General features: G+C 29.4%; 1 protein-coding gene across 1 annotated transcript in view; it reads left to right on the plus strand.

Annotated features, from left to right (window-relative positions):
- Window positions 1–2646: 2646 nt before the first annotated feature.
- LOC113383404 (short stature homeobox protein 2-like) overlaps window positions 2647–20798 on the plus strand; it is a 28737-nt gene continuing 10585 nt past the window's right edge. The window contains exons 1-3 of the mRNA XM_026621675.1: window positions 2647–2737; window positions 5212–5438; window positions 12111–12168. Coding sequence (XP_026477460.1) covers window positions 2647–2737; window positions 5212–5438; window positions 12111–12168 — 376 coding nt within the window. The remainder of the gene's footprint in view (window positions 2738–5211; window positions 5439–12110; window positions 12169–20798) is intronic.

Here is a 20798-nt window from a genome sequence, read left to right on the forward strand (position 1 = left end):
CGAAAAATCTTCCAAAATATATAGAGTAGGGTGGGGCACAAAGGTCTTTAAGCAATTATAATGTAAGAACTAAGCAACTATCTGACGATTTTTATTTAAATTCCCAGCGAGTTCACTATTGTAGAAACGTGTTTTTTGCTAGTTTTTAAAAAAATATCAATTGGTTCTTTTTACCCAATAAAATTAGACCGCCACGGGACAAACAGGTCTAAAGACTATTTTTAGTTTTAAAGGGATTTTACGAAATAATAGCTGCATTATTCAACCAATGCAAAATAAAAATTTCACGTGTACATTTTTCACAGAGATAATAATACTTTATATAACCTTGATCTGGTATTTCATTAGAAAAATCATCAGCAGAGTTGGATTGATTATTTATTTAACTCATCTTTTATAAAATTGCATTTTTAACTTAATTCACATTTTTATTTACAATTTTTTATTGTTTATACTTTTGCCAGGGTAAAAGTTTAATTGGTCCTTTTTACGCCCCACAAGGGTAAGCTTTTATAGAGGTTATATAAAGAAACTGTTAAATTTCATTTGAAATTAACAATATATCTTATAGAACAAACAGATAACGTATTCTTAAAAATTATATGATGGTCTCATAAACTAAATAACAGTGCTCACAACCAAAAAACTAATAACGAAACAAAATATTATTGTTAATATTTTAAACGATGCCATTTATCTCTCGAAAGCAACGTCATAAGAATCAAGGTGATGGCTGTTTATACATTTTTATACCTCTACTTCCAAATATTGTTGTTAAAAAATTCTTAACTTTACTTGTTTTTGAGATATCGGTGGTGAATCTTCTTACCCGCGGACCTTTAAGCGCTCGCTCGACCCTATAGTAAAATATAATGCTATTACTTCTTTGTTGACAATGTATTGCTTTTATCGCTTATCATCGCCAATATATGATTAGTAATCGATGGTCGTTTACACAATTTTTGCACGGAACAGAAGTTACTCGCCGTTCGAGTTATTTGCGAAATGTTTTCGATGAGGGTGTAGCCATTGCGATTGCCCCTGGCAGATGTAGCAGAACTCTTTATTCGGATCAACCCCCGATTTACACGGAATACTCCTCAGGGTAATTGCCCGATAAAACACTTCAATCCACCAAATGAACTGAGCGCGGATCGCTCACGCTGAATGTGTTTATAACTCGCTATCACTGGTCGTACATCCCCTTGTAAAATAAATAAATACGATTGACTTGAACGTAATATAACCAAAGATTTTAATAAATTAAAAATAATGTATTAATTATATTAAATTAAATTCTACAATGTACTACAGCTTTTCACACGGAATTGTTATTTGGTCATGCCATGGACTCCTTTATTTGGATGCCTCAGAGTAATTTTCAGCAAGATTTTTTTTTATTTTCAATTCGTGAACTATGCCAATTTGTTTTTACTGACGTAGACCCCCTGAAAGTTGTAATGGAATACTGAGGATCTATATGAAAAACATTAGGAATCATCCGCCAAAATAATATGATAATCTTTTTTTCCTAAATAAGTAAAAACGTTAGATTTGTTTGTATATTTTACAACATTTTGATAATATAAAGTAGATTTACCAAATCATTTTTAATAGTCAAATAGCAAAAATACAAAGATTAATAATAATGTTGTTAGTTATAGATTTGCCATTATTAGCAAATGAAATTGCATTTATTCAGTATATTATTTTTACTTTAAATAAATATAAATAATAGAAAAAAAGTTATTTCACTTATTTTCACAACATGTGTTTAAAAGCTCAGAGATTTGGATAATATGTGACCCTTTCTCGGATATTGTGGTTGGTTTTTATTTTTTCTTTGTAAATTTAAGCTTTGGAAGTCACCGTAAATAACATTTCTAGAATCACAGTCAAATTTGCCTTAAGTTTTCATGAAATAAGACTATTTGTTAAATCATGCATCTAAAATTTTCAATATTGTTCTACTTTTAAAGACACAAAATGTATTGGAAAATTATACCAAAAGTTAGCTCATTTAATCAGGATCGTAAAATGCTAAAACACTTTTAGGTTTCATAATAAAATAATCGAGAAAAAAATAAAAACCATTAAATAACACGATTTTTAGAAGTGCATTCATATTCACAGCATGCATTCATTTAAATGTAAATGCTACAACTTTTTTAAGTAACATAATTATACTTAATAACATATATAATAATAACCAATGATATAAATTAAATAATTAATAAGTAAATAATAAATAAATTGAATATTTGATATTGAAGTTATTTGTAAACTGTTCAGCTTCATCTTTTTCAAAAATTAAGTTTACCAATACTTTTTTAAATTTATTTTTGGATTATTATTTTATAATGTATTAATTCTTTCAGTCACAGTTAAATAATTTTGAATAACTTATGTAGAATAATGTCACTGATATCGTAAGTCGTTGAGAGTTATTCAATTTTGAGTACCTACTCAGCATTAAAATTAATATGATGCTGTAAGGGTTATAGTATTTAATCTCTTTAGAACTCAACGATGTGAGTTACATGTAAAAATAAATATATTTCAAACGTTTTAGATTTTTCAATACTAGTACTTGAGTTTTCAATATTATTCGCGATACTTTAAACCTTATGTTGAACAACCCTTATAATGCAACAATTTCGTACGCCAATGCGCCCCAAAGCAGCTCGTAAAATAATGTTAAGCCCTCTCAAGTTGGAAACAATAAACTCTGTTTCATGTACTTAAACCCTTTTCTCCACAGTTGAAATAAATACATATTACAGTACAGCACCGTAAAAGTCCTGTTTATTCGAAAGCAATTAGCTCTAATTAAAAGCAAAGAGTTTGAGAATAACGACGCACTTTGCCAACGTCTCGAAAGAGAATTTAGCCGAGATTAAGGAAAGTAATTAATTAATGATTGTGCACAGGAGCAAAAGAAATTAATTAAAATGTTACGGACTGTAACCGGACTTAATAAAATTATAACGATAGTTTTTTGCTTTTTATATGGTTAATTTGCAATATATTATTGTATAGCATTTATTATAACATATATTTTTAATTTTATAATAAATCACTAATGATAATGTATATCACTTATAATTCCTTTGTAGCTGTAGGGTAGAACGGAGCTTGAAGGTTCGCGGGTAAAAAGGTCCACTACTGATATCCCAAAAACCAGTAAAGCTAAGAATTTTTTAACATTAATATTTGAAATGGAAAAAGATGTATAACCAGCTATCATCTTGATTCCTACAACGTTGTTATAGTTGCTGACTAAGTTGAATAAAACAAATTTATAAGAGGTAAATCAAATAAATAGCTATTCCAACTCTGTTGATGAATAATATTGACTAAATACCAGATAAAGGTCATATACAATGTAAACTCTGTAAATAATGTACCCATAAAATTTATATTTTGCGTTGGTTAATGTAGCTATTATTTCGTAAGATGCATTTCTGGCCGTCACTTTTTACCCAGCCCATGAAGTTTTTGAAAAACAGCAAAAAAACACATTTCAACAATGATGAATTAACTGGAAGTTTTACGGAACATAGTCAGATAGTCGTTTGTTTGATATGTGTTATTTGTTGTAATATAATTGGTTTGGTCTACACAATATCATTTCCCGAAGTCAAATTGGATATCTGTGCCCCGCTGTATCCTATATTATTTCTTATCTAATTTTTTTATAGTTTATCCACTGAGTCAAATAATAATTAAGATTCATAAAAAATATTCGATATTCAACCAAATTTGTATGTTGTATGAACTTTAAAATTAAGCCTTCTGATGGATAAATAATTATTTTTTTAATGCAGATGCTACAATGATTGATTCAAGTTTAATTGCAATAGCAAGCTTATAAATATGATTATATTATGTTTCAAGAATTATTTTCAAATTCCTAAATGGAAACATGAACTGCAAAAAAAAATACATTAAAAATATAAATTTGAATAGAGCACATTTTTCGTAGATGACTTGTGCGACATGGAATCGCGATTAAATCCTCCAGCACTTCCACACAAGATTATAATATTTTACATGAAAAGAACCAAGACAGCAAACCATGAAATAAAAATAAAAATAAAAATATGATCTGTTATCGTAACGGTTTATCAGTGTAAAGTAATTACAAAGTTTCTTGGTGAAGCAATCTTATTTTTTATGCACCCCAACATAAAACATCCGCACATTAAATCTTCAGAGTTTATATAATAACCATAAAGAATGAGCACACTTCGCCGTGCAGGAATGAATCAAAATTAAATTATACGCTTTGGGCCGACAATTGAGAAATATCGCGCGCATAAAAAATTCTGCAGGCAACGTGCAGGGACAACGAATTTTTTTATTCCGCAGCACCGGCATTATCCTAATAGAAATTTTGTAAAAAAAATCATATATGATACAGGAATTATTATTTTAAAATATTGCAATAATTACAATAGTATGGCGATCATTTTTAGATTCTAATAATACAGTGTATTTTTGGTTTGAATATTTCATCTCATTTTCAATCATTTCTGAACGTAGAAATATAGTATCTGAAAGAAATTATTGTAAGAATTTGTAGCTCATTGTAGAACAGTTTTTTTTAGCAATGAGATTAAAATTTGTCATGAATACTCTAATAGCTGTGTTATTGCCTTCGATGTTGTCTATAAACTGTGCGAAATGCCGAGTTATTTGATTTTTGATCTCTTGCACAATATTATTTACAGTGAAATACAAAATAATATTAATATACCTTTGCACCTACCTAAAAGAAAAAAATTATTATTTTTCTTGTTATTGAACAGCAATCAGAATATAACAGTTCTATGAGATATTGTGATGATACTTCTCCTCGACATCATCGCTATTTAGAAGAAATCCAAAGGGTTTGCCCATCTATATATAATATATTTTCATTAGTATAATTTATCTAACACTGATATTATTTCCTAATTTGATGCAGCAACGCAGGAGTAGAGACTTATAATTTAAAAAAAGGTACTATTCTGGTTTATGCGGTTATAATTGTTATGCAGGTATAATTGCAAGGTCTACGGTCGCAGTGTCGATTGGTCAAATTTATAACTTTAAATAGCTAATTCATTTATAAAACAGTTTATAATTGCTGCAATATTGCTTACCCTAATACTATTATATTTGTTTCGATATTTTATAAAGCTAGTTAAATCAAATTCCAATTTTCAGCTCTATCAGATGACGGAAAACAAGATGCAGATGCTGAAGAATCCGGCGTAGCATCAAATTCTAGTAAAAGTGCAACTACTAATAATAAACAACGTAGATCGAGGACCAATTTTACCTTAGAGCAACTCAACGAACTGGAACGATTATTCGATGAAACCCATTACCCAGATGCCTTCATGAGGGAAGAATTGAGCCAGAGGCTAGGACTTAGCGAAGCTAGAGTGCAGGTGGGATAATTAAATAAAAGAAACTGTAAAAAATTCGACAGATTCTAAATGTAAATTCATCTTAGTTTTATGATATTTTAAACATTGATATCCACAGAAATGCCAAATAAACCTAATTTTGAAAATTTCTTTCGGAACTCTACATACAATCAACGCAATAAATCTTATAGAGTATATATTAAGGCGATCGTGGCATAAAAATGAATTCTTAATCAATGGAAAATTTGAAACGTTTTTAATATAATTGTTATTAATCAAATGTACAAAAAATGTTATTCACTTTTCATAAAAATATTGCAGCATATATTTGAAACAATGGTGTAATTTATTAAATGTATAGTCGCCAATTATTTTTAATAAATATATAATATAAATTGCTAGATTCTTATAAGAACCTTTATTCAGAATCAATAATAATGATCTAAAGACTTATTATAAATCATACAGTAATATTTAGGCAACCTGGATAATATTAAATTTTATTACCACTTTTGCAAAATACCTTATAAATCATCTTAGAAACTTTATATTAGAAATATATAATTTTTGATATTTTTAACTTCCCGTAGGGTATGTTATTGTAATGGGCCGAAAATCAAAATTGAAAATTTTTACATTTCTCGACGTTTTGAAGGATTCTGAACATTTTGGCATACTTCAGAAAAAATGGATGTGTGTGTGTGTATGTATGTATGGATACAATTTTCCGTCCACGTTTTCGGGCGTACGGATCAATCGATTTGAATGGTTCAAAAAACATTCGATTCTTATTGATAAGGAGATGTGCTGATTAGTTTTTGGAAAGGCAGGTCCAGCAGTTACGGAAATAAAGAGCAAAGAGTGCAGAAAATAGAAATCGAGTTTTTGAGAGAACGGAGCATCCGATTTGAATGATCTAAAAAACATTCAATTAGTAATAAAAAGGAGAAGTGGTTATTAGTTTTTGGCAAAGGCAAACCGAGGCATTTCGAAGATACGGAGCTAAATGTACAAAAAATGGCAGTTTTTGAGAGAACTAAGCGTCCGATTTGAATGATTCAAAGAACTTTCTGCTTGTCTTAACAAAATAATTGATTTTGGAAAAAAAAATTTTTGTTCCATTTTTTTTTTTTTTTTAATTTTTTGTAAATCGAAAATAATTCAGATATAATTTTTAATTCTGACTATAGTTATAATATACTTTAAACAAAAAATTTCAACTTTGCAATTCAGTTTATATAATTCTTATAAATATTAGACAATGTAACAATATTTATAATAATATATTTGAAAACATTCAGTATTCATCGAGCATTTCGTTACGGTACGAGAAGTTCCAGCAATTTGCCTTAAGGCACGATGCCACCTACCCCACTAGTTTAAATTTTTGTATATCGAAAATAATTCAGATTTTATTTTTAATTCTGACTATAGTTCTAATATACTTTAAACAAATAATTTCAACTTTGCAATTCAGTTTATATAATTCTTATAAATATTAGACAATATTACAATATTTATAATAATCTATTTGAAAACATTCAGTATTCCTCGAATATTTCGTCACGGTACGGGAAATTCCAGCAATTTGCCTTAAGGCACTATGCCACACACCCCACTAGTTTATTAGTAAAATTGGTTAGAAGGTGATTTGTAAAAAAGTGTAATAACTAAGCACTATGGGTTTTATTCAAATTATATAATTTCTATATTATTAGCACAAGGTATAATATTCCAGTATTGAGTATAATAATCTAAGAATGAGAGTAAAAACTGCTATGGTATCACTATGGCAGTCGCGTATTCTTTTTCTCAGTGGGTTTTATAGGATAGATGAAGGGTGCTAAATGGGCGGCTAAACGATTATCCTCGGATTAACGAGCGTCTAGCTCCGATTGATCGATCGCGTTACAGAACGGCGCGTCTTACCGAAGTTCCCCTAATCGTCTAATGGGATACCCTTGTCTCATGTGAAACATTTTGTTTGAACTACTAGTTTCTTTATATAGTTGAGATCTTTTTTAATTCATTGGTTTTAGATTTGACACTACCAATAAAAATATGGTAATATCTCTTTTATAATTCACCGCAGATCATGTTATTGTTGATTCAGTAAAGTTTAGCTATAAAACTTTTTATTAAATATATGAAAAATAAATAGAAACACCATTTTTCTCAGCTCATTCTATCAGATAATATTATTGAACGCAAATATTCATGAGCGCATACATTTATTTATGAGATTTTCATTCATTCATATTTTGTTTTTTTACTTCCCAAATTCCCAATTTTATGTTTCCTAGAAGTTTCAAGTCATTCTACATCGTTTGAGACTAATATAAAAAAAATAATATGTTTGTAAGTATGTCAGCCAAAATTTGACTATTTGTCGACATTTACTTAAACCTGGCTTAACCGATTTCAAAAATTCAAAAACTACTTGATGAATATTATAAGGGCTTACGTAGATTTTTTGGTTTTGGAGACGATCAGCCAAAGCGTTTTTTTTAATTGGAATGATAGTACAAACCTTTTTGTCGAAAATCGATTCAGTTGTTTGTGCAAAAACGTCGACAAAAATTCAAATTCAATCTGGTGGGATGCATGGCATCGGGCCCTAAGGCAAATTGCTGGAACTTTTTGTACCGCAAATAAAAATCTTTGTACGGAACCCAGAAAATATACACAAAATGTGTATACACTATTATAATCTCTATAAAAAATCTGATAATTTGATGTGCATATGTCCAATAAACATTTTTGATCGCCTAATGACATTTTTTCAACTTATTTTTATTGAGAATCCATAACCGCTGGACCTGCCTTCCAAAAAATTTAATCAGTTGTTCATCTTGTCAATACAAGTAAATTGGTTATCGAATCATTATAATAGACGCTCCGTTTCCTTAAAAACTGACTTACCGTTTTTGGCACTTTTTGCCCCATATTTTTGGCTAGATCTGCCTTCGCCAAAAACTAATCAACACGTCTCCTTATCAATACAAATCGAATGTTTTTTGAATTGCTTAAATCGGTTAATCCGTGATCTCGAAATCGTCGACGAAAATTTGTATCCGCACACACATACACATACATCATTTTTTCCTAAGGTATGCCAAAATGTTCAGAAACTTTCGAAACGTAAAGATATATAAAAAAAATATTTTCGATTTTTTTGCGATTACTATAACTTGCACTACGAAAAGTTAAAAAACATTACTCATTATTCGAAAAATTGGTGAATTTTTAAAATTGGACAAGTTGTGGTAAGGCCATACTATTTTAGTGTGTTCTTCAAGACCATGGTCTCAATATACGCAATAATTTAAAATAAAATAAAATTAGTAACCCGGATTTTTGGCAAACGTAAACCCCATCTTTAGGAAGTTAATAATATTTTTCTCTATTCTCATAATATTAAATAAATTGTTTATCTATGAATCGAACAAGTAAATTCCTTCATAGCATTACTTTATATCCAACATGCTGCATCGATATATTTGTATCCTATATTTATGAATATGCACTAGCACTACCCTATTCCCAGTTAGGCGAACAAAAATAAAAAGAGGCATGATAAAATAATAAAAAATGTTTTACTATTTTATTGGCTGCACGCGGGGTTGCGCGTGGCCTCTACAAATCAAGTGAAATAGTTGACCAGAGAAGGCTAGTCAGATCGGGGTCCACGATTGGGAGCGTGAGCGTCGGTTAAGAGCCCCACAAATCACAATCACGTCGCAACTGCGACAAGAGCAACACTTCACGCTGACATATCTCAGCCCCTTCAGAGATTTTCAATCAACCTGGTTAGGACATTGATTCGTAAAACCAACATTAGAAGATTGAAAACGAATAATTTAGTTGTTGCAGATTTTTTTCGGAAGATTTGAATGGCGTTCTTTTATATAATAATAAAACTATTTTGCAGTAATCATTCCACGACTTAATATTAAAACTATTTGCTAATTCGTGATAATTTCACCATTATTACTATCATGAGTATCAATCTTTTTTCTACTAATATTAATATGTTCTTAAATCTAAATTCTAAACTAGTTGGTATTGGTATTTTGCCTTGAGGCAAGTTACATGAACTTCCCGATATATGTAAATAATCGACTTAATCAATAAAAAATAAATAAATTTATGAGTGATTATAAGTATTCTGAGTGGATTTATTACACATCATTGCAAACGAACGAACGAACACGTTAACTCGGAGTATTTTCTAAAAGCAAATTTTCAAAAATCAATAATTTTAATTAATCAATAATTATAATTGAACCAGTTTCCGTAGGACTTTGATGGTTTACTAGGTTCAAGACCAAGTACACTATTGTTATACCAACTAAATCATCTAATTTTATTTTTAAAAAACGTCAAAAAAAACCTACTCATTTTTTCAAACTTTGATAAATTTTAAAAATTAAACTACTTGTCGTAAGGCCGTAATAATTCAGTAAGTTCTATAAGACCATGATATATATATCGCCAAAAAAAGTTCCAGTTAACAGTTAAAAACAAGAAAACGGCTCGGTAGATTTTCACCTAAAACTAATCAGTATCATTCCCAACTAATATCTTTCGAACAGTTTTTGATTTTTTAAGATCGGTTCGGTAGGATGAGCTTAAATGTGGACAAAAAGTTTAATACTTTTTTCCAAATTTCCAAACAATAATCCTCATTGAGATACATCAAATGCTTTTTAAATATCCGAAATCGGTGCAGGGGTTTTTGAGTAAGCGTCGATGAAAGTTCTAATTTTGACAAATGCCAAAAAGACCATACTAATTTTTGCAAACTTTGACGAATTTTTAAAGCTAAACCAATTGTCAATATTTTAGTATGATCTAGAAGACTATGGTCTCTACCATCAAAAAAATAATCATAAAAATCGTCGAATTTTTTTTTTAAACTTTATTATAGAAAATGGCCCGGCCGATCTCTACCAAAAACTAATCAGCACGATCCCCAACCAATATCTTTCGAACGGTTTTTGAATTTTCAAAATCGATTCAGAATTGCGGGCTAAAACGTAGACGAAAATTTTTTCACTTTTCTGCGATTTATAAGGAAACGGCTTGGCCGATCGTCGCAAAGAACTGACAAACAATGGTCCTCATCGAGATATATCAAATGGCTTTTAAATTTTTGAAATCGGTCCAGCCGTTTTTGAGGAAACGGCGATTTACGGCAAAAAATCTGTTGGTGCACATGCACACGCACATACTTTATCCAAATTTGGTCTCATTCGAATCAAAATGGCTTGAAGCGTCGAGAAAACATAAAATTAGCAAATCGGATTTTTTGATGAAAACATAAACTTCTCCTTCGGGAAGTTAATTAATATCGGGCTCGCACGTAGGTAAGTCGGCTAAAATGACTGGACTTTAATCAGAGATTTGTCAAGTAGTAATGACAACGGACTTCACTTGGATTTTATAATATGTTGCTAAGTGAAAATAGCCCTGATCCGGCATTGCTGCATCAATTAATACCCACCCTACTACAGAAATTTTAATAATAATTCATCATACACAGATGGGACAACTGTTTGGGATGCCACCTGTAAAACCGACTAGTAATAAGTCAAGTTACCACAATAGCTTAAAAGACTATTAAGTTATCTCAATCTCATGTTTATTGATTATTATAAAACATTTTATGGGATATATTAACCAAATTTAATTTAAATATGATTTTGCATTATGATATTTTTGATAAATCGAATTTGATTTTAATAGAACCTTTGATACGACAATTTCCTGTCATGTTCAACTAGTTTGTATAACTTTAAATGATAAAACTTAATTGAATTATGATATTTCATTTAACATCTTTGGAGTTTTTACATGAAAAAATGAATTAAACACCCTAAAGTGGCAAAACTTGTAATGATATAAATTTTAATTATGGAAAACAAATAAAGAGCCGATTAACTACTTTCTGTAATAAGATCAGTAGTAAAGGTTATGGAAAAATTCGAGCTTTTTAGCAGAAGTATTTAAAAGTATTCACTTAAATTAATTAATTATCTATCATCCTGTTCAATTTTTGAATGTGGAAGGTATAGTTTAGTAACATCAAGAATCGATCTAACGAGTGCAAAATTTAATCCACATAAATCTGGTCACTTAAGAAATTTATCTTTTATCTATCTTTCTCCAAAATGTTAAGAATCTTTGGTTCGAATACGCGGAACTCAATCGAAACGTAATTGGATTACAGTGAGAGGACGTTGTACCGATTTATGTTTATGTGTCTCTATACCATGTTTTTGGTGAAATATTCCTACCCTTCTCCCATCGGTATGTTTATACTGAACAAGACTGAAGAGCACCCCTACGAGAGCTATAGCGAAATCCATAATTTGGGAATAAAATTACGTCAAATGTTACTTAAACATATTACGAATCGAAATCCATAATTAGGGAATAGAATTGTGTGAAATGTTACTTAAACATATATAACAAAGGATCTCTCGTTAGTGGCACATAATAATTTATTTAGTTACAACAGCTTACAGCAATATTCCTCATAATCACACAATATTCATTATATAAATTATATTATTTAAAAAAAATATGATTATGGAATGTAAAAATATAAATAATTAATTTATATATTAATACGGAATTTTAAATGCCTTCATTTATACTCTTGAGCTAAATAAATTATATTTATTTCAGGTGTGGTTTCAAAATAGGCGTGCAAAATGTAGAAAACATGAAAGCCAACTTCATAAAGGTAAGTTGGATAAATTTACTATTATATATGTGTATATCCAATGAAACCCCGTCAAGACTATTTTCCAAGGACTAAGCTAAAAACTCGACGCAAAGTGGCTTATTAAGCAAGAATCGCATTGAGCTTGATCAATTGAGTCTAAACGGGGTTTTACTGTTTATACCAATTTATCATCATATTATATAGAAAATAACATAATATAGCTGACTTTTGCACAAAAGCTTCTAACATTATTACCATCATTTACAATTTTTTGAAAAAAAATCTTTTAGCATGCACATGCAATTATTATTATTTGTAAAATATATTAGTTACTTGTTTAAAAGATTATTTTTGCTAATAACTCATACATAATTTCCAATAATGCAAAAAATTATTATAATGCATTTCTTATTAATTTATCAGGTAATTCCATTAAAGTTCTTTTACTGAAATTATTATATTTCAGTAAAACTTTTCAAGATTACAATTAGAATTAAATTTAGAATGTTTAATAAAAAAATAATTATTGCTATTATGTAATTTTTTAACTGAATATCCTACTATTTAGAAAATACTGTTAATTAATTGATTACATTATTAATCAAATTAGTAAAGCAAATAGTAATTTACATGTATGTTTCACTTCGTGTATGCAAATATACACTTGTCGTCGTTCTGAATTTATGAGGACATTTAAAGGCATGTAAATCAAAAAGTGAGTGTGTAAAATCTGTAAATCAAGAAGGGGTGCCTCATTTTTCTTCTGATGAAGAGACATACGTTGTGGGGTTGCACGCTCTGTTTAAAGTTTTAACCCGATGATCAAATCTGCTACGCAACAAAATTACTGAACGGGGATAGACAGGGAGTTGGGGACTAATTTAGAAAATATTGCAGAGGAAAACTATTTTGCACTTAAATCTTCTAATTAGAGACTACAGTAAAATTGATTGTAACAATTACAAGTCGGCAAATATGACTTTTTACCCTTGGTAATATAATTATTAACAGTTAGGTTATAAAAATATCATCAGTTGTAAGTGAAACTTTTTCCTTGTGCAAGTTGCATAAACTTCCCGACATGTATAAACAATTGATTTAATCAATATTATTTTTTATTTGTCTGCTTTTCCACCTGTCAACCCTTCTACTTTATTTATTTATTCCCATCTACCGGTTTACCCGCCTGTCTGTCTAACTGTTCAACTATTCACTGGTCTAATTACCCATCTGCTAACTTGTCAACGTAGACACCAACTTATCTGTCTATTAGTTTATCAGTCTACCTTTTCATCAGTCATCTTTTTCTAGTTTTTTACCTGATAACCTGTTAACTGTTTAACAGACTAGGTGCTTATCTACTGCCTACCAATTAAATCTGCCAACCTTCTTGTCTACTTTTCCTCTTTTCTACTTTTCGATATGTTTACCTGTATACCTGTATACATGTCTACCTATTTATCAATAATTCTATCTGTATATGAATCAATAATAATGATTAGTAAAGATAATATTTGACCAACAAATGTCAATTCTTGCAATTTTTTCTGCATCACCTGCGGACCTGCCTTTGCAAAAAAATAATTAATCCTTCCTTCTGTCAACAATAGTTTTTGTATAATTCAAATTCGATGCTCCATTTTGTCATCATAAAAACTGTCACAATAGAAAATAAACTCCTAATATACAAGTCAATTATTAAACCAATATGGTCGTACGGCCTACAACTATGGGGTGCGGCCAGTAAACCGAACATATCTATTCTACAAGGGTTCCAAAATAACATTTTGAAAGAAATCGTGAACGTTCCAAAATACGTTCCCAACTGGTTGATACATCAAGTTCTCAGAATTCGAACTATAGAAGAAGAAATTAGTCTTTACTGCACCAGATACAAAGCTCGTCTAAGTCGTCATCCAAACGTTTTAGCGTTAGATCTGCTCAAGCCTTTACCACCAAAGCGTCTCAAAAAAACATTCTGCAATGATTTACTACGTCTCAAAAAAACAATCTGCAATGATTTACTACAAACATCTATGAAGGCGCTATCGCAGGATAGCGATCCTTCTCACGCCGTCAATTAATATATAACTGTAACAAATGTAGCTGAATGTACTTTGTATAGCTTGCTATGAATAATAAAAACTGTCATTTTTAGCACTCTGTATCTCCTAAACGTGAGGAACTGCCTTTCGCAAAAAAGACATGCAAAATTTTCATTTTCGATTTTTTGCGATTTCAAACTCAAAACTCTACTAAATATGATATGAGTAAAAACTTATTAGCACAATTTTTTTATCTAATTTTTATTACTCTAAAAGTATTTTTTTAAATTATCTACTAACTCTCACATTATTTATTATCTGTTGGGTGGTAGGGTTTTCGCCAGGCATTAAATAGACTGTAAAAAATATATATTGTAAATTTGTCGAGTAAACAGAAGTCGGTTATCGAATTTGCGCCAAACAGTTGATTGGCGTGCATCTAATCCTATTTACTGTAAATAACCGATGCCGTGGATGTACGTGACGAAAAAGCAAAGGTTTGCGTTTGAGATCGACAACGTTTAATGGAAATGAGATTTGTACAAAATATTACCAGAAAAATTTATTCAATCGTACAGTAAGAGAATTTATTAATTTAAAGCTAGAAAGTAGTTAATTTTTAAGGTTTTCGCATTATTTTAATTGAGATAATTTGCTAAAACAAGTTTCATAAATTTCTAACTTGCTAAACTTTGTAATACATGTTTGTATAAGTAACAAAATTCACATTTCATTTGTATAAGTGACAATATTCTAATTTTTCAACGGATCTGACCGGTAATCTGATCAGATCTGACCAACAATCTGAATTATAAAACAACTAGCTGTAAGTGGAATTCCGTCTTAAGGCAATTAAGGCATCGTGCCTTAAGGCAAATTGCTGGGACTTTCCGTACCAAAAATTATTATTTTTTTAAAAACGATTAACATTTTTGAAAAAAATTTACTTTGAAAAAATAAGATTTTTGAGAAACTATAAATTGGACAAAAAATTACTTTTTTTTGAAAAAAAAAATTATTTTTTAATTTTTTTATTTGAAAAAAATTTTTTTTTTCTTTATTTTAACATATTGTGGAAGATCTGAACTTTCTTTTCAAAGCAATCGTACTGCTTTAACTGCATAGGGACAAAATATAAAGCGCGTAAGCGCCGCGTCGCTGTATAACGCATAAGCATTGGTACGGAACCCATAGGAATGTTAACAAAATGTATACTTATTGTTAAAATCTCTATAAAATATCTGATAATTTGATGTGCATATGTCTAATGATCATTTTTGACCGCCAAATGGCTCATTTTTTTACTTTTTCCTCCATATCTCCGAAACCGCTAGACCTACCTTCATGAAAATTTTATCGATTCTTCATCTTGTCAATACAAGTGAAATGCTTTTTGAATTATTCAAATCGGACGCTCCGTTCTCTTAAAAACTGAGCCGTATCTTTGGAACGGCTAGACCTGCCTTCGCCAAAAACTAATCAGCACGTCTCCTTATCAATACGAATCGAATGTTTTTTGAATTATTCAAATCGGTTGATCCGTGTTCCCAAAATCGTCGACGAAAATTTGTATCCGCACATACACACACATACATACATACACACACACACACATGCATCCATTTTTTCTAAGGTATGCTAAAATGTTCAGAAACCTTTGAAACGTAAAGATATATAAAAATTTTCATTTTTGATTTTTTTGCGATTACTATAACTTGCCCTACGGGAAGTTAATAACAATTTAATATGATTTAACAAACTCTGTTCAGCAAAATTCCTAGTTCATTACCAATTGTAAAAATGTCTCTTTGCACTATCTTTCTAAAAAAAAACATCTGTCCCTTTTTAGCCCATATGTGGAGTAAATTGAGTCAGCCTAATAGACCCAATGTCTTATTTTTAATTTCATATGGATTTTACGAAATAATAGTTGCATTGTTCAACCAACGCAGATAAATATTATGAGTACATTTTCACAGAAATTACACTGCATATGACTTTGATCAGATATTTTGTCAGAAATATTTTCAGCCAAGTTGGAATAACGATTTATTTAATTTATCTTTTGCAAAATTGTTTTTTTAATTTAATTTACTGTTTTATTCACTATTTTTTATTGTAAACACCTTCGCTAGAGTAAAGGTTCAGTTGGACCTTTTTACACCACCCACATGTAAGCTCATATGAAAGTAATAAAAAAAAACTATTGAATGAAAAATAGCAATACATATTATAAAATAAATAAATAACGTAGACTTACAAATTATACTAAGGTCTCGACAATTACACAACAGTGCTAACAACCAAAAAAACCTTTGAGCCCCACTCTACCCAATATATAAGAAGTTCTATTTTATTTCACTAGTTTATACATTTCATTAATACATATAAACCATTTATTATTTGAGATCAATTGCTAAATTAAATTTTCTAATAATATTGCTTATAATACAAATAATATTATAAAGTAAGTTTTGTTTTATTTAATTTTTACTTAATTGTTTAACCCTTATTCTCATTATTTACCAATTCTAATCATGTATATATTTGATTTAGAAAATGATAAAAAATCTACAAGATAAAACTTATAAAATAGTACATAACTTTCATATGATATACGTAAATAATTCACAGAACTATTGTTAAAAATTTAATGCCTCACGATATGTTTCTCTTTTTTTTAATCAAATAAACTGACTTTGCAACAAATTGCCTTTGCGGGGTGGTCGCGACCCTTACGCACATTTGTGCGTTATGCATCATGAGGCAACACTTTACGGAGATCGTTCCCGTACATTTGCAGTCACAACATCCGAAACTGCCATATCCATTTATTTGATTAACTCGGAAGATATTTAATTTAATCGAATTTAGAGTGTGCCCGGCCCTTCATCGTCAAATATTTTATTCACGTACAGGCAACAGTTTTTCGATTCATGGACATTTGAAATACTATGTATAGGGTCCATTTTCGATATCTCAAAAACAAATAAAGTTAAGAATTTTTATTAACAATAATTGGAAGCAGAGTAAAAAAGATGTATAATGAGCCAGCATCTTGATTCTTTTGGTCGTAAGCACTTTAATTTACGAGACCTAATATAATTTTCAAATCTACGTTATTTAACACTTACGGAACGGCACCGGTTTCAAAACAATCTTCTGTACCGGCTGTAAACTCGATTTCATTGTGTGTGTTATGCAATTTGTTTGATAAAATTTTGTGGTCATTGAAGGACATACATTTATTATATTAATTTATTTTTGATCATTTTATAAAGAATGGTGACGTTCAAAACAATTTCCAAAATGCATAGCTGGTTGATTTTGACATGTTTTACAATAAAATGTTTTTCGCCGCCTTCCTCCTAGTGCTTTTCTGTCAGAACAGAGTATACAATTCCTTTTTCTCACATTTAGAATATGCCACTGATTAGTCAGTATATTCGTTCGTTTTTTTGCTGCCATAATGGTTTGTTTTTTCTATTATATTGTCTAATAATTCATTTGTAAAATATAAAGTAAAATAATCTATTGGATGTCTTATATTGCTTGGTATTTGTAGTCGGGGTGCTTGTTGATGTATGTCAAACTCCATTATTGAAGAAGAATCGGCACATTCGCTAATGTCTTTCCGCGTTCTTCATTTAATTTGTCAAACTTCTTCTTTTTGTTGGTTGGATAATATCATCATCACATTCATCACCATCTTCGGTGCGAATAGTAATTTCGTAAAATTTGTCTGTATGAACTATGAATGTCTATTTGAAACTGATCTTCACTACTGCTTAATCCACAAAGTTTACCATATTCGTCGTTTTGCCATATTTAAAAGCGCTCGGTCTAAATCTACTACTAAAATGACTTAGAATTGTTTCCTAAATACAACACTGTGGATCACTGCTATATGTATTTTATTCAACTTTTCTATGCAAACTGAGTCATTGTTTATAAAATAGCCTGCGCCTCACAGAGGCTGTTTGTCCACTCTGGTGGACAGCCGTCCCCAAAGTGTTAAATTTTATAACATATATATTGATATTTTTAAGTTAAATTCAACAGTTTTTTTTAAATATAACCTCTATAAATAATTACATGTGGGTGGAGTAAAAAAGATCATCTGGCAGAGGTGTAAACAATAGTAAATAGTAAATAAAAAAGTAAATTGTGTTAAAAAAACAATTTTACAAGGGATAAGTTAAATCAATAGGCATTCCAATCCTGCTTATAATTATTTCTGACGAAATACTAGACCAATTTGTATTTGTTATTTGAACGTAAACGGTTTTTTGTATAATATGTGTTATTTGTTGTGATATAATTGGTTTGATTTTCACAATATAATTGGTCAAGGTCATATTGAACCTTTGTGCCTTGCCCTACCCTACCTATGTATGTATATGTCTACATTTTTCAAAGCTTGTGAGTAAAAACATACAATCGTAAAACATTTATATCTGAAATTGATTATCATAATATTTCTTCATAAAATAAAAATATAATATATAAAATATCTATTTATATTTGTAATAAAAATTATTATTATTGTTATTGCTTTAAGAATTTAAACTCCAATATTAACTCAATTAAAGTGTGATTCAATCAAATATTCTATCTATGCCATTTTATGCCATTATTTCATTATTTGTGATAACATATGAATTGTGAAATTGAATGATCAAAAAAGTATATAATTACCTACAATTCAAATTTATTCAATTTCAAGTGCAACAATATTGCAAAATATACAAAATAATGAGAAAAATAGTTTTCACATATAGCAATTGCATATACAGTCGCAATTGTGATAAACAGATTTATGACACATTATAAAAGCATTAAAATGAAAACTTCTTCCTTAAACTGTCATATATTCAAATAATATGGTTGCAGAAGCCATTAAACAGATTCGCGTTAGACGATGCTCGAGTACACAACAGTCGGCAACAAATTTTAATAATTAATAGACATCCGAGCCGAGAGATGCGACTTGCCTCCACTGAGGTCTAAATTTATTCCCCAAGGACTCATAAAATAATACTTGATTTCATTTCATATCACTTCTCAAATGTTACAATTTACAATGTTACAATGTAAGGTCGTTAATATTCAGATTCGTTTTTTGAATTTCTTGATAGAATTACTATATAGAGAAAAAAAGTAGTATATAAGTTCTAAAATAATACTAAAAAAATTAAATATGAATGTATCTACATATATTAAAATTTATATATAAATGTAGTAAACTTATTACAAAGATTATGTTTATAAATAATTCGCGGATATCGTCAGTAATGTTTTTACAAAATTAACAATTGAAATTAAATTGTATCTTAAGCTTTGAAAATTTTTAGAAATTTAGTTTGATAAATATTTCTTGAAAATTTTAGTGTTATTTTATGCTCGTATATTAAATCGTACTATTAATAATAATATAATATAGGTGTTTCAATTTTTTTTCAACGTTTTATAGCCATTAATTAGAAATGTTTATAACGTTTTAGTAATTGTAAGGAAATTCTCTATAATAAAGGGAAAAGTTTTGATTAATATTATGTGTTATTTTGTTTAAAATAGTTAATTTTGATTAATAAATTGTAATCATTAGCTCAATTATTAAGTCGTAAACAAATAATACTCTTTATATCATTTTTTATCATTTAAATTTATGCCTATTACAAAATAATTAATTAGATTCTTGTGAAGATGTATATATACATTAAATCAGTCTGTAAATCCATTTCATTTGAAAATATCAGAGTCAATTCTCCGAGAAAATATTTCTTAATTGAGAAATAAATTAAACAAAATAATTTTCATTTAGAAACAATTATGCTAATTAGTAATGAAATATTCATTCTAGTCTGTCTTGAATTCAATCTGCGGGATTTGTATAAAAGCAAAGGGATATAAAAGGTTTTCACTTAATTAATTAAGTTAAACATTGACTCTTTTCTTCGGATATTTATGCAACTAGACTTTTCCAACTAATCCTGAGGACAGGAATAAAAAGGGTTTATTTTGTCTTAAAATTACAACTCTTGTTAGTCTTGAGAACTCGTTCAAATATAAAACTTTATCAAAGATAATTTTTGAATCACAAAATTCTTCTCGTTTTTATAATTAATTGCAATACAAATTGTCATTTAAAACATAGGATTGATTATATTTGGTGTGGCCTTGATTATAATAATCAGACCCCCGGAATCGCTGGCTATTCTTGGATGTATTTGAAAACTAAAACGTTCTTCTCTGATAATAACAAACTAAAAACGACCTCATTTTAAATAATAAAAAAAACTCAACAAAACTTCTAAACTCGACTGACTCGAAAGGAAACTCGAAACTGAACCGAAGACGGAAAGAAAACTGGATCAGAAGAGATCAATTGGAATCTAACAAAATCTAACTGAAAGCGTACTGATAACGCACTGGAAGCGAACTGGATAGAACCCGAACTGGATAGATATTCCGATATTCCGATATTCCGATATTCAGATATTCAGATATTCAGATATTCCGATATTCAGATATTCAGATATTCAGATATTTAGATATTCAGATATTCAGATATTCAGATATTCAGATATTCAGATATTCAGA

The sequence above is a fragment of the Ctenocephalides felis genome, unplaced genomic scaffold, assembly GCF_003426905.1.
Source record: "Ctenocephalides felis isolate EL2017-DRISC unplaced genomic scaffold, ASM342690v1 CF-g0.4_SCAFFOLD_00845, whole genome shotgun sequence".
NCBI lineage: Eukaryota > Metazoa > Arthropoda > Insecta > Siphonaptera > Pulicidae > Ctenocephalides > Ctenocephalides felis.